Source organism: Bactrocera tryoni, chromosome 3 (assembly GCF_016617805.1).
Source record: "Bactrocera tryoni isolate S06 chromosome 3, CSIRO_BtryS06_freeze2, whole genome shotgun sequence".
NCBI classification, from domain to species: Eukaryota; Metazoa; Arthropoda; class Insecta; order Diptera; family Tephritidae; genus Bactrocera; species Bactrocera tryoni.
In genome coordinates, this window is record NC_052501.1 from 35459255 (window position 1) to 35474029 (window position 14775).

Below are 14775 nucleotides of genomic sequence, written 5' to 3' on the forward strand. Positions count from 1 at the left end.
TCTTTTCTTTTCCTCAGGGGCTGCCGGTAACCAGCTTGTAGACTTTGTTACGGCTCCTTACTTTAGCAATAATCGCGGTCGTACATGACTTGGACTCATGCACAAGCGGAAACTATACCAGAATATATATATGTATATATAGAATGAATATATTTATTTTTTTGCTTTTTAACCCACATTAATGAAATATTAGAATACAATTTTCCCAAAAGTTAACATACTGATTTTGTAAATAATTACGGTACACAAAAAAAGATAAAAAAAAAAAGATAAAAAAAAAAAAAATAAAAATAAAATAAAGTGGAATTAATAAATTTGCTCGTCTCGAAAATTTTAATTTTAGAGTGCTATAATTATAAAACAAAAATGCATTTCGGTTGGGTAGCTCATATGGTCCCTTTTTGTGAGGGCGGTAGCGGTTTTTTAAAGAACGAATCAATACTGCTTTTGGCTTTAGAGCATACTGTTGAGCGACCAGAATCGTTACCAAGGTCCTTTTGTAACGATTGTGATAGGGCAGTACTCTCGTAATTGGGTTCAAACGTGGTGTCGCGTTCTTGCAAATTCGAGTCAAATAACATTTCACGATTCTGTGAAGGAGGCGCATTTTCAGAATCTTCTTCGACTTGTGTTAATGCCATTACTTGCGAATCACTTACTTTCTCCTTAAGTTTGTCAAACAGACAATTTTTATCTGACATTTGTGTTGGGGCTTGTGTTTGAGTTTGTGTGAGTGGCAATGGTGGCGGCACATTCTTGATGGTAACTGAGTCTGTACAGTCTTTTACCTTATATATACCTACAATATAGTCGGATAGCTCGAACATATTGGAACGTAGTGATATGATGATGAATTGTGCGTTTTTGGTGCGTTCCTACAACAATTTATTTCAAAAATTGTAATAACCGAACAATATACATATATATGTATATATATATATCTATACTTACTTTTATGTAATGTGCTACAATAGAAATATTCTTAAAATCAAGAGCTGCATCGATTTCATCCATAAAGTAAAGTGGCGACGGTTTATAGTAATGTAATGCAAATACCAATGCTAAAGATGATAATGTTTTCTCACCACCAGACAAGTTTGAAATGTTCTTCCAGGTCTTTTTCGGTGGCCGCACGCTGAAACTGACACCTTCGGTAAAAGGATCCATTGAATCGACAAGTTCTAATTCAGCATCACCACCCTGGGTAATCATTTGATACATTTCCTTTAACTTGCGCGTAATAATTTTGAAACCTAGCATAAATTCATTATATCTCTTCTTTCGCAAATCATCGTAAAGCTGCCGCATTTCATTACGTTTTGATGTAATATCTTCTAGCACTTTTACGCGCTCCAAATACACGTTTCGCTTTTCAATATATTCATCGATACATGAGAGGTTTGGCTTTTTTTTAAGCAATTCCTCTTGAACACTCTCTTTATATTGGATATCTTGTAGAGTATGTGTAGCAAGCTCTTCTTCTGTGTACGCTTTAAGGGGCGACTGTGGTTCTTGGTCCCCCGGAATAACATGCAAACGTAAAGGTTTAAGCTGATCTCGCCAGTGCGGAATTTGAGATTTTACGTCAGATATTTTGGCAGTAACAGTTTGAAGTTTTTGGTCAATTTCCACTCGTTTGAGTGACCACTGCCCTGTAATAAAACAATATTATTTTAAGTATATAGAAATATATATAGCGAAGACTAATTTTGAGTTCTATTATGTGTGACAATAAATACAATTTTGTCCCTTTATTATGGCATTTTTAAGTGAGACCAACTAAAAATTTTTATTGCTTATACAGCACAAAATAAAAAAAAATAAATATGATAAAAAAAAACACACCTTCACGCTTTTGCAAAGCTACAATTTCTTTTTGAATTTCCGAAGATTCACTCTTAGTATTTTCAATCGCCTTTTGTGCCTCTTCGATTTCTTTTACAAGCTGCGCAGTTTCATCGTCATATTGTTGTCTCTTCGCACTCATCGCAACCAGCTCATCTTGCGCTTTTAATATGTCCTCATTAAATTGTTCAATTTGTTTTTCCATTTTGATAACATTGCGTTCAGACGTAGTTACTTCAACTTTTAACTTAGATATATTATTATTTAGCTTCTTAATTTGGTTTCCCAAATTGTTGATTTTTGTTTGTACAGCTTTAACTTTATCACCATGGATGCTTTCAATTTCTTTCTTTACCTCAGCTATTTTCTTAGCCACTTTGTCTGCCTCTTCCTCAGAACTCCTCAAATTCTTTTGTTTGTTTACAATCGCGGCCTCAATATTTTTAACTTTAGCTGCATCGGTAGTAGTTCGCTCCATACGCGTTTTTTGCGCTTCCAATTGTTTGAAGATGCGAGGCAACTGTTCCTTCAAACTTTTAATGGTGATACCCAGTTTTTGTATTTGGGATTCATTTTTTTGTTTGGTTAAATTGAGCTTTTGTACCTCTCGTTCTAAACGACCTTGCTCCTCCTGATTGTAATTTATTTGAGATTGTAATTCCTCGGCTTTAACTTGCATATCTTCTAAAGCTTTCTGGGATATCATAGACGAATCAGCTGAATGCTTCGTTTTAGTTTGCACCTTAGTTCCCATTTTTCCACGTATCTGTGTACGACCACCACCTGACATTGTGCCGGACGTTTCGATAACGTCACCATTTAATGTTACTACTCGATATCTTCGTGCACCATAAGCTATTCGTGAACCTTGCTCCAGATCGTTGGCTACTAGCGTATTGCGGAGGGCAAAATAAAAGGCTGGCAGTACCCGTTCATCCTCCACGCGTACTAAATCGTAAAGACGTGGAGCATTTTCTGGGCTAAATTCAGACAATTATTAAGAAATCTAAAATTCTTTGCTCAATTAACAGTACTTACGTTTGTATTCGTCCATATTGTTTTTCTAAATATTTTACTTTTTCTAGTGCAATGAATGTAGCTCGACCAATATCATAACGCTTTAAATTTTCTATACATTCTTGTGCAGTATTAACCGTATCGACTATGATGTCATCTAACCGTCCGCAAGCTGTTGAAATCGCTACGTCAAATTTTGAGTCAATGGCACCCAAATCACCCTGTCAGAATTAATATTAATTAATTAATAAAAGTTGTATGTTTAATAAGTACTTTACAAATTTACTAGTCCCGGTGACGAACATATTTAATAACACTTCAATCACCCTTTGGTTCTGACAAAAAGTTTAGCTTTGAATACTACTTTTATTCTTATACGTACCAATCTTCCCAAAACTCCTTGAATTTTGCCTTCATTCTTTTGCCTCATCAAAAAGTCCAAAACCTTATTGTTTGATCGCGATGTTTGCAAGCTTAAAGACTTTTCATTTATCTGTTAAAAATAAATTTTAAAATATAAAAAACTTATTGTCTGGTATATATCAATGTTATTAAGATAACATACTTCAGTCTTAAGTGTCATTAATTTTTCTCGCATTTGTTGCTCTTCAAACTGTAATTTTTGCAAATATTGCGTCTTTTCTACGATTTCACTTTGCATTTCGGGTAATTGGCATTTAATTTCTTCAATGGTCGCAATTTTTTCTCTTAAACTGGAATTCGATTCATCATATGACGTTTTCATAGTTTCATATTTTCGAGTTTCCGTCGTTTCATCGTGTTTAAGAATTTTTAGTTCAGATTCAGATAATGCCAAAGCGGCTTTAGCCTCGTCGACATGCTTTTTTAGCTCGACTAATTCGGTTTCGAGCTGTTCACGTTTTTCTATAAGAGGTTTGGTTATTTGTTCCAGCGAAACATAGTTCTTTTGAAGCTCTTCCTCCAGTTCCGCTTTATTTTCTGTAAGCTTTACAGCCTTCTTCTGACATTCGTCTATCTCTTTCTCATTCTTTTCAGGTATTTTTCTTAAATCAACTATTTCGTCTTTAAGTTTTTCCATTTGTGACTTATGCTGCTTACGCCTTTTATTCGTCATATCCATCGTCTGTTGAACTTCGGTAAAGTTTTTATGTGCACATTCCCACTGCTTTTCTATATCTTCCTTTTTTTTTCGAAGGGACTCGAATTGTCTTAAAAAAATTATTTAATTAATTCAATAAATACACAATTTAAAAATGGGTTAGGTATTAGAAAAAAAACTCACGACATTTCTTCCTTAACTAATTTCTCCTTTGCCTCCCTTTCTGTTTTTATCTTCTCAAATCCTTCGATATGACTTTTTAACTCAGAATTAATTCCTTCGTGTTCTATCTTGTATTCCTGAAGTTTTTTATTTTTTTCACTAAGATATTTTTGTATGCGTAGATTTTTAATACGCGTATTTTCATTTTCGAGTCGCAAGTAATCAATTGCTTCAGTATATGGTTGTTCCAAATCCTTCATTTCACGCTCAGCAAGTTTGCAGCGATTGTGTTTTTCTGTTCTCTCTTCAGTAAGTTGCTCAACTCGTTCATTTATTTTGACAAGAGGTTCTTTATAACGTGTTGTTCCAACTATATCTTCCATGTACTCAAGCATACCACATTCATTTTCTGTTTGTCCCTTCGGCTTCATCATTGCAATTGACTCAACCTCTCCCTATGTAATAATTTTTAAAAAAGGAAAAAGTATAATACTTTATCATAACGTACCTGTAATATTAGAAACCTGTTGTGATCTAAGTCAACGTGATGTTTTTTTAATAACTTTGCTACTTCCTTAAACTGTACTCGCCGACCATTGATAGTATAATAAGAGGAATTATCTCGAAATGCGATACGTTCCACTATAATATCACTGTCAGGTATTTCCTCACAATCTCCACCTTCCTTATCTAATATTTGACGGAAATGTACGGCAACCGAGCACATAGACATGTTTGGATATCTGGCCGAATTATGTAGCAAAGTAGAAATTTTCTTACATCGAATTTTATTTGCTCGATAGCCGAACACAAACAGCATAGAATCTATGACGTTACTCTTCCCGCTGCCATTTGGTCCAATGATGGCCGTAAAACACTAACAATTATAAACACTTAAAAATAAAATAAATTTTCTATTACAACTTTTACTCACATGATGAAATGGGCCTAGGACTACTGTACCAGCATAGCTTTTAAAATTCTTATTTTCAATTTTTTTAATAATCAAACGAGGTCCTTTACTTTCAGTTGAACAATGTGGTGGTATTGGAGGTGGTATATAAATATCCCCAATTCGCGTTCCACCTTCCTCGTCATCTGATATATTCGCATCATCCAATCCATGATGCTCCTCTGTCGTCTCAAATTCCCGTGCAGAATTCGTGTCTGATACAATAGGTTCCAACTGACCACTCCTCCGTCTTTTCTCTGGTGTTGTTTGTTTATGTTTTCCTGGCACAGATTTCCTTTTGGCTGACGACATTACTGGTTTGGCGCCGACTGGTAACCTGCACAAGTCACTTGTATAATATATATTTCAATTATTTAAAAAATGTATCCATATCATAAATTAATAACTTAATATGTACTATTTTTTTCACGGCTTACCGATCTTTAAACAATATTTTTATTTTGAAAAAATGATTCCTTTATTGACTACTTCAATATGAAATGAAAACAAATAAATATGCTTGTCCAATTCTCGTAAGCGTCGTAATTCGCTTCTCACTTGAAATGTAAAAATGCAATAAGCAGAGTTGTATTGCAACGTATCATCTATAATATACCTTAAGATAATATAATAATTAATCTTGGAAACAAATTTCCGCTAAAAATTGCAAATACATTAGATTTGAGTTTTAATTATTGGAGTTCCTAAACGTTAATCATAAATATTTGGTTTTCAACATATAAGTAATCATCCAAATATTATTCAATCTGTTCCCACTTGCAATTCAGCAGTATTAGACACTATCCTAAGCAACCATTATTTCTAAAATCCTTCCTTTGAAGCATTCGTGTTGTGATCAAAGTAATTACCCCAAGTAACAACGGAATCAGCTGTTTTCCAAGAATAGTACAAAACTGAAATCAAAATATTCCTAGTTTGACACAGAGATAGATATTTGTTATGTAAGAACATTAATGAAAATGTTCTAGAATATTCATTTATTTATTTAAAAATTGAAGAATACAAATATAAATATTTTGAAAATTACAAGGTAATTCAGACTGATTGACATACATATGTAAATATATATAAAATCGGACTCATATAAGCAGACAAACAAATTGTGTGTGGTACACAAAAACCTAACCTTTTTGAAATCACATTGGTTCGCTATTATTTTCAACTATGTTCCTATAAATCTCTATGTGTTTATTTTGAAATGAGGTAGAATTGGTAAGTAATACATTGAGTAATACTAGGTAAATTTAACCTTTAGGAATTTTAATATTCGAAAAATATGTAATAAAACGGGATACGCTTAAAAACCGTAGCATGGTATAGAGGAGTAAGGAAAGTCCCATTCACAATAGAAAAAAGAGCCATTCACAGTCCTTAACCTACCCCTCAAGTGTACGTTCACAATAAAACATCATGGCCACCTCTGGTGAATAAGGGTGGCGAGAGGTCAAAACGGGATGCAGAAAGCGAAAATACTATAATATTAAATTATAAATTTATAGTACTTTATTTGTTCATTTATAAATACTATTTTCAATTTTTGTTATAAAGTAATGTTTATAGCTGTTATCAAAAAATTAATTATACCTTCATGATATAGATAAATATGCTATATATTTTTAAGCGTTTTAGTTAACTTATTCATGGACAAATTGGAAATTATATTTTATAATGAGTGGACCATAAGAGATAACTATTGTAGAAAAGTTTGATATTACATACTATAATAATTCGTCTGAACAGTAAAACACAATTTTTTATTGTAAGATAAATCAACAGAAAATTATAATAGCCATGTTTCCTATATTTTAAGTATAAATTTTTGTAATCACAAACTACATACACGTTTTATATGTCAGAATTTAGCTATACGCCGGCGATCAGGAATCCTACTCGTTCCCAAATGGAGTGTTTGACCATCCTAACAGATTTACCATATTAATTTTTAGTTCCAAGCTAAGTTTTTAAATAAAAATGATTCTTAAAATAATTATTTTTTCAATTTGTAATATCTATTTAGTAGTAAAAAGGAGTTTAAATTAGCTTACGCAACACTATTTTGCCATGCTCAATAGCAATACTGGCATTATATTTGAAAATATTCAAACTGACGGACGGTCATTTTAAAAGTAAGTTATTTAAGTTTTGAATATAATTATTACTTTATTATTATTTTCACAGATCAATCCTATCCCGTTCCTGTTCAGATCAATCGACAGGTTAGTATGCTATAAGTTAAATTATAGCCAATTACTAATTTAATCTTTTTTACAGAAGGAAAATGCCTCGCAAATGTATATTAGGAGTGTGAAGGCTCAGTTACGGCTACACAAATTTCCTGGGGAGCGAGAAATGCCCATGTAAGTAGAATATTTGATTTTATTTTCTTGTTTATATATTTACCATACATATGTACGTTGGACATACAAAAATAACGTTTTATTTGTATATCGGTCTCCTGAAATGCAAATAACGTAACAACATTTTCGGAAATTTAAAGTAGCATAAATGAAAATAAAATAGAACATATGAAAAAAATTTAATATCGAAAGAAACTGGTTTATATCTGAGTGCAGAACCCGAAAATGTTGAACATATGTAATAATTATTTGAAGTGGTGAAGCAATTCGAATTTTTGATGATACGTTATTTTGAATTTCAGCTGACGATATATAAGACTAGGTGAAATTAAATTTAAATATTGGTTAAAACTGAATTATATCAGATGGCGGAACCTTAAAATGTTGGATATAAGTATGCACTCTTATATATGTAACTTGAAGTGGTGGATCGAAATCAATGAAACACTCAATTTCAAATTTTTGGATCATACGTTATTTTGCATATTGGGTGCATATATAATAAATAATTCAATACAGTGAAAAATTCATAAACGAATAAAGGTGACCACGTTTTTTTTTGGGATTGTGATTATTATAGATATTCGGTTCGAATTAATAATTAAATGTTGAAAATATTAAAAAAAAATATAAGTGCATAAATAAACACTTCTAAGCCTCAGACTTTGCCCCTTGCACATCTTGAGTGACCATAAAAAAATATCTACACCATCTAATTTAGAATTAAACAAAAAGTTATTGCTTATTTCGCAGAGTTTACGATAATTTATTAATTTCCTATGCTAATTATAGTGAAATCCTATTTTGCGATTTCATAATTAATTTTTGAATGTATTTTTTATTTAATTATAGTATATGAAAATTAAAAAAAAAATTATTTTAACTTCAAAAGTTTAAGTAATCAAAATATGAGAAAACAAAAAATTAATTTATTCAAAATTTCACGCAGATGTGCCCCTTGATAATAAAAATTTCAATTTGAAGCACAAATAATATAATACACACTATGAGTAATAAATATAGTATAAAACTGCTGTGGTCAAATATTAATTAATATATTGTAACTATGTATATTTGATTTCATAATTTTTCAGCCAAAATTAAGCCGACCGACATACAGTGTATATATTTTTTATTTACAGATATTTTTTGAAGTTGCTTTTATTTCTTGATATTAATAATAATACTTTTGCGCTGCTTAATTTTTTTGTACAGTTGGCTTGGTATTTGTACGATGATATTTTACGAGTAATTGTTTTATGCTTATTATTTAAATATCTTTAATTATTAGTTTATTACTTTATAATAATAACTTACAATATTAATTTTGTATTGTATGTTAATATATTTGTTATTTATTTTTGCCTTTTAGGCGGAGGAACTGGATGCACCTTCTTGGTGTATCCGATATAACTTATAAAAATTTGTATGCCTGCGATAGGCATTTCTCGCTTCACCACCAAAATAGGTTGAGACTATCGAAAGGGGCAGTCCCCGATAAAAATTTGTTAATGCCAACAGTGGCGATAGTTTCGGACTGTGGTAGTTTAGTTGAAGATAGTTTTTGCGAACCTGACGAACAGGACAATGTAAATACTTTAGGTCCTATAGAGTCTATTTCCACCACTTTCGGTGACGAGGTAGGAGACTGTACTTCATGTTCACATGAAGTGCATGAGAAGGTGTCCCTTCACTACAATATATTTGAGGAACACTCATATTTCTCACCTTTAGGAAATTTAGATAATAGGGCGATAAGTAGCAAAACGCAAACAGATGCGTACCTAAGTGAAAGGACACCTAGGAAAAGAAAATTTGTTAGAGAAATAGTTAGCTTAAAAAAAGGAATATTAATTTAGAAAATGAGGTGCAAGAATTAAAAAAAACAATTAGAAGCGAAGGAAAGAGAAATTGAGGCCCTAAAAGGAAACAGTTTGTCTATTGAATATAGTGAGAATAGGCAAATTGTTGAGCTATGTAGCAAATTGCCTCCACATATTGCTGCATGTGTGAGGAATAGTTTGTTTAATAAAAACCGTAATCTTCACGGTAATAGATACGATAGGGAATTAAAAACCATAGCTCTGGGGGTTCATTTATTGTCACCTCTAGCATAAACATAGATATTTACAGCCCTATTTTAATTGGCCATCACCAAGAACTTTGTCCAAATTTATTCAAAATTGACCACGAGGTCCTGGTTGCACGTACAGCAGCATAAAAACTCTGGAACTTCGAAGCCGTGGCTTTCCGAATGACCAGAAATACGTAAGTGTGTATCAATTTTCTGCGATGAAATGTGTTTGAAGACCCATTTGCAGTATGATTCATATAGGGATAGTAGGTCTGAAAGATTATGGTGACGAAAATCGTACCTCCAGAATTGCTTCAAGTGTTTTAACACTTATGGTTCAAGGCATAGGTGGGGAGCCTTGGCCTCAACCACTTGCTTATTTTTTTGTGCATAAATCATGCAAAGGAGATATTTAAAAACAGTATGTTTTTGAAGTTGTGATACAACTTCAGGGGATAGGTCTTCACCCCTTCCATTTTGTGTGTGACCAAGGGTCAAATTTTGTTCATTTTGCATGGGTTGTAGGTGTGACAGAAGATAGGCCATTTTTTATAGTGAATGGAAAGGAAATCGTATTTTTTTACGATTCTCCACATCTCGTAAAAAGTGCGCGAAATTGTTTGCAAAATAGCAAGAACGTAGTTAGTTTTAATGGACGTCTTGTGAAATGGAGTGAAATAATTCACTTCCATGAGCAAGACGCTTAACAAAGTATTAGGTGTGCGCCTAAGATAACTTCGGCGCATCTTAGGCCATCAACTTTTGAAAAAATGAGTATGCATTTACATAGCTACACAGGTTTTCAGCAACACGGTTGCTAGTACAATGTTCGCATTATATACATAGCTCCGGGAAATTGAATATTTCTAAGTCTCCAACTTTCCTTAATACCGCCGAATTTATTCTTTTTTTTTTTGATACAATTTTTAATATATTTAATAATTGAAGGCTTGGAGCCCTACGAGGATTTAATGATCCTTTTTTCGGTAGTACGGAACAAATTAACTTTCTCTTAGAAGACGAGAATTTTTTTAAATCATTGAAAGTCAATGATAGTTTAGGTCGTGACATCACGAATACTTTTTCGTTTATTAAAGGATGGCTTCTAAACATAAAAGGTTTACGACATTTGTGGAAGATCTTGTCCACCAAAGGATTCGAAAAAAAATATTAGGAAAAGAAATCTTTGTCAAGATAGACTTGAGCATTATTTCTGACAGATTCGTAGGGGGGGCGGAAATAACGTGAGAACTACTCCGTACATGTTCTCATGTCTTTTCCGAAAATCCTGGGGCCTTAGGACTGTTAACTATGTGACTAAGGGAAATTGCGAACCTTTGCCTAGGGAAGAATGGGAAGCTTTGAGTTCTAGCGCCCTTCAAAGCGTCTGCAACGACGTTTTGACAAATGATATTTCTTGGCAAACCTTTCAAAGTTTGCCAAGACCACCCTTAGAACCACTTCAAAATATTGAAATCGCGGAAATTGATTTAAGTGAAAGTTTTTTCTTGAAACAAAATTCATTTGTTTATTTTTGCGGCTATATGTATTCAAAGTTTTTAGAACTTCATAATTGTATGAGTCCGATACCTCGTTTTGAAGAAGAAATTGATTCTGGTTTTATTTCTTCTATGGAAAAAGAATATAGCGACTGCAGTCTAGTCAAACCATCTTCAGACTTTATAAACTTCTTCGAGAAATTAGAGGAAATATTTTGCGAGAATTTTGATTCTTGCTGTCATGTCCGTGGGTTTTCAAAATGTTTATTTGAAAAAATGGGACACATAGAGCCGTTTTATTGCTGTTCTAATTCTCAGCCAGACGTTCTTAAATGCCTTTTCATTAGGATAAGAACGTAAAGTCAATAAAAATTTTTAGTAAACAGACGAGCACAACTGCTTTCAAGCATGTGAAATTTTTATGTGTTGCACACATGTAAAATTTGTCTGAGTCCTTTGTCCGGGTGTTTGTCTGAAAAAATCTTCATTGGTTGTCCGAGTTCTAAATTATTAACATAATTTAATTTTGATATTTTGAAGTGCTCAATTAAATATTACGATAGGAATGCACACTCGTATATTCTTGCTATTAGGCACATTCCGCATTTTTTATTCATAGGACCCCCCACATTCCCACCACATATCATTTGAAATTTTTCAGGCTTTTGTTAGATCTCCACTGTTGGCATATGTACTTACATATTATTAAATATTATTATATACATATGTATTTTTATATATTTTATTATGCATTGTTTTTGAATTGTTTTTTACTTTTTATTTATTTTCCAAATGAATTGTTTTTTGTAAATATTTGTTGTTTAGTTTTAAGGTATATGGGTGCCAATAGGCCTCCGGGGGAACCGAACACCCAAAAAAAATCGGTAACGCGCCTAGTTGCATACCTCATGGTGGTGTGGAAAATGCAACATAGGCACAAAAATATGTAAAAAAGGAAACAATAAATAAAATCTACTGGAACAAAACATTTAGTTACAATTTTGGGCTTATAATTATAAAATCGGTAGAAAAAGGGTCCGCCAGTTTTGCTGTTCACAAAGTAAAACTAAATGCAATAATAAAAACAAATAACTGCGATTAGTTATATACTTTCATATTCATAATTCACTAGATGTAAAGACGAATTGTAATTCGCGTAGATGCAAATATTTCTTTTTAAATCGCTGCTTGGCCACAAACGCCACCAACTTTCATTTGATGAGTGTTGTTTTATATTTGCTTGGTTGTTGTTAGCGTTGTTGCCATTATAGTAGTTTTATGCAAACATACGTAGTTCTTCTGTCGATTTTGGTGGAACTGGTTCCTCCCACTCTTCCAATTCGGCATCATAATATTGCGCAGCACGATATGCGCATATTTTGCGCATAACACGATGAAACCAGTCAATTAATTCGCTCAACTGGTAACGCTTTGATCTGCAAGGTGGGTGTTAAGTGTTTAGCATTATGTATATTCAATATTGCTCAAAACCTACCCAACAGCTTGATTAACCTGACCAGCAGAATCGGGATCCTTTGCGCAATTGACAATAGCTTGTGCAACATTCGAATGTGCTCACAGTAGTATTTGCTCTTCAAAAAGTTGCTTCCATCCTCAAGCACAAAGCTCATTAGTTTGGGACTAGCGTTCTACACCAGCTCCTTTGCTGATTCTATAAAAAAATTTAAAAATACTTGGTAAATCTTTTGAAATCAAGTTTAATTTTAGCTTACCTAGCAATGCGACGTGCACCCTCCACGAGTTTATTGAGTTTAAAATTTCGTCTCGAATTCACGACCAACTAATTTGTTAACTACAGTTGAGTACTTCACAGCATCCCGTATCGCCTTTTCTTCTCTTAAATCATAAAATTGGAACAGCGCCAATTAAGCAGCAATATTAACGAGACCATGTTTAGTTATTTCGTACTTTTATTGCAATGAAATATCAGCCGATCTGTTGTTCATCGTCCCAAGGGAAATTTGTAAACACTTCTTCCAGATTCAAAAAACTAAATAAACCATCGTAAAGCATTTAACCATGAAATAAACTCAAACAAATTGTCTTGCAAAAACCTTCGTTGGCAAAAATGTAAATATGGCTGTGAATGAGCATAATCTGAACCCCACTATTCGGCATGGTTGCTTATTTGTTCGTAACATTTTTCTGTGGTGAACATTTATTACTGTGGTAAGTTAAAAAGAGGCATAAATAAAAAACTTAATTTTTCACGTATTTGCTCATATTGTTCTCATCTTTAAGAATATATATTAAAATAAAACGATTTTCTTTTGAAAATATATTAAACTTTTATATATAACCAATATTTTTGGGACAACTTTTCCATAAATTTTAAGAAAATAACGCAATGCAACCATTTTCCGGTTAAAAGTCGGCCATATTTGTTAAAAGTCGGCCATCTTGGATTCCAATAGAAACTCAACCCCGGACTACACTGGACGTTTCTACAGTGGCACCTCTCAGCTGTGCCTTTGTTTACATAACATCAGCTGATAGTGACCTTACTCCTCCTCTACCGTGCTTTCTGCAAGGCATCCTATACAAAATCAAACAACAAATATTAACAAATTGAATTAATTAATGTTACTATGCTTACATACGCTGAATATCTCTTTAATCGATGATTTAATTTTCACTAAACACAAACTTAAAATAACTATAATAATAATATATATAATAACCTGGAGCTTCTTAAGCTTAAAAAAATGTCCGTTGAAATGACTTGACACATTACACGGTTGCACGAAATACATAGTTTTTACACAAATATTATATAAATATTTTTCATAAAATTGGAAACATTTAATAATATATTGATACAATAATTAATATTTTGGACAAAACTGATTAAATTTAATATTTAGGAATTTAAATAATCGCAAAATATTTGAATATTTTATAAAAATATTGTTAATGTTATACATTTTAAAACCTAACACGGCAACACACTATAGCAGTTTTGAGGCATTTGAACGTTTTAGTAGTAGAATATTTGGGGGCAACCCGTACCAAGTGACTAATTATTAGCAGAATATTTGGGGGCAACCCGAACCAAGTGCCTAATTTGTAGTAGAATATTTTAGGGCAACCCGTACCAAGTGCCTAATTTGTAGTAGATTTTTGCGTATGTGTTAGTGAAAAATGAAGGATTGGTTACTTGTAGGTTTATACAATGCCCCTTTCTCACCCGCCTTTCCAACTCCTCCCACAAATGCTCAATTGGGTTGAGGTCTGGAGATTGGTGGATGGGGCAAGAGGTGTGCGGTGTTATAAGTTATTCTTCATTCTTACAATATGAGCCGAATGCTTCGGGTAATTGTCTTGCTGAAATGTGAATGAGCTTGGTGAATTTAGTTTCTGAGCACTTTTTTTCAAATTTTGCTTCAAAATATTTAAATAAATTGTTTTGTCCATAATGTCTTCTATGAATAGCAGGTCACCCACACCTGCAGCAGCAGCAGCCATGCATCCCCACACCATCACACCACCACCACCGTATTTCACTGTTGGAGCAAGATTTTGTTTTTCAAATTCAGTGTTTGGCTTTCTCCACACCGAAGTACGACCATCGCTCCGAAAGATATTGTACTTACTCTCGTCTGAGAAGAGTACTTGGTCCCAGAATGTGTTTGGTTTTTTGTTATACTCTTTTGCGTAGTCTATGCGCTTCTTCTGGTTACGTGAAGATATCAACGGCTTCTTTCGGGCAACACGCGAATTATAGCCAGCCGAATGTAGTACTCTTC

At 33.0% G+C, this 14775-nt stretch overlaps 1 protein-coding gene and 2 long non-coding RNA genes across 4 annotated transcripts; 1 reads left to right on the plus strand and 2 right to left on the minus strand.

Annotated features, from left to right (window-relative positions):
- Positions 1 to 295: 295 nt before the first annotated feature.
- LOC120770975 (structural maintenance of chromosomes protein 4-like) lies at positions 296 to 5591 on the minus strand. Of its 2 annotated transcripts, XM_040098710.1 has the most exons (11): positions 5495 to 5591; positions 5040 to 5394; positions 4614 to 4982; positions 4127 to 4560; positions 3428 to 4052; positions 3245 to 3355; positions 2884 to 3083; positions 1846 to 2825; positions 952 to 1652; positions 660 to 875; positions 296 to 590 (listed from the first exon to the last, which is right to left on the minus strand). In XM_040098710.1, exons 2-11 carry the CDS (start codon positions 5367 to 5369, stop codon positions 387 to 389), a joined length of 4170 nt encoding a protein of 1389 aa, XP_039954644.1. In that variant the 5' UTR covers positions 5370 to 5394; positions 5495 to 5591; the 3' UTR covers positions 296 to 386. The 2 variants fall into 2 exon arrangements, with proteins under 2 accessions (XP_039954644.1, XP_039954643.1); XM_040098709.1 differs by having other exon boundaries at positions 296 to 875.
- A 528-nt stretch (positions 5592 to 6119) lies between these two features.
- LOC120772500 lies at positions 6120 to 6458 on the plus strand. Its single transcript, XR_005705062.1, has 2 exons — positions 6120 to 6290; positions 6389 to 6458. It is a non-coding gene; the product is annotated as an uncharacterized LOC120772500 (long non-coding RNA).
- A 5679-nt stretch (positions 6459 to 12137) lies between these two features.
- On the minus strand, positions 12138 to 13226 carry LOC120771283. Its single transcript, XR_005704961.1, has 3 exons — positions 12742 to 13226; positions 12504 to 12680; positions 12138 to 12444 (listed from the first exon to the last, which is right to left on the minus strand). It is a non-coding gene; the product is annotated as an uncharacterized LOC120771283 (long non-coding RNA).
- Positions 13227 to 14775: the final 1549 nt, after the last annotated feature.

Coding starts and splice junctions, on each gene's coding strand:
- LOC120770975 (XM_040098709.1), bottom strand. CDS start 5,369: ATGTCGTCAGCCAAAAGGAAATCTGTGCCAGGAAAACATAAACAAACA. Junction 4,561..4,613: donor ACAGGTTTCTAATATTACAG/GTACGTTATGAT, acceptor ATTATTACATAG/GGAGAGGTTGAGTCAATTGC. Junction 3,356..3,427: donor TAATGACACTTAAGACTGAA/GTATGTTATCTT, acceptor TATTTTTAACAG/ATAAATGAAAAGTCTTTAAG.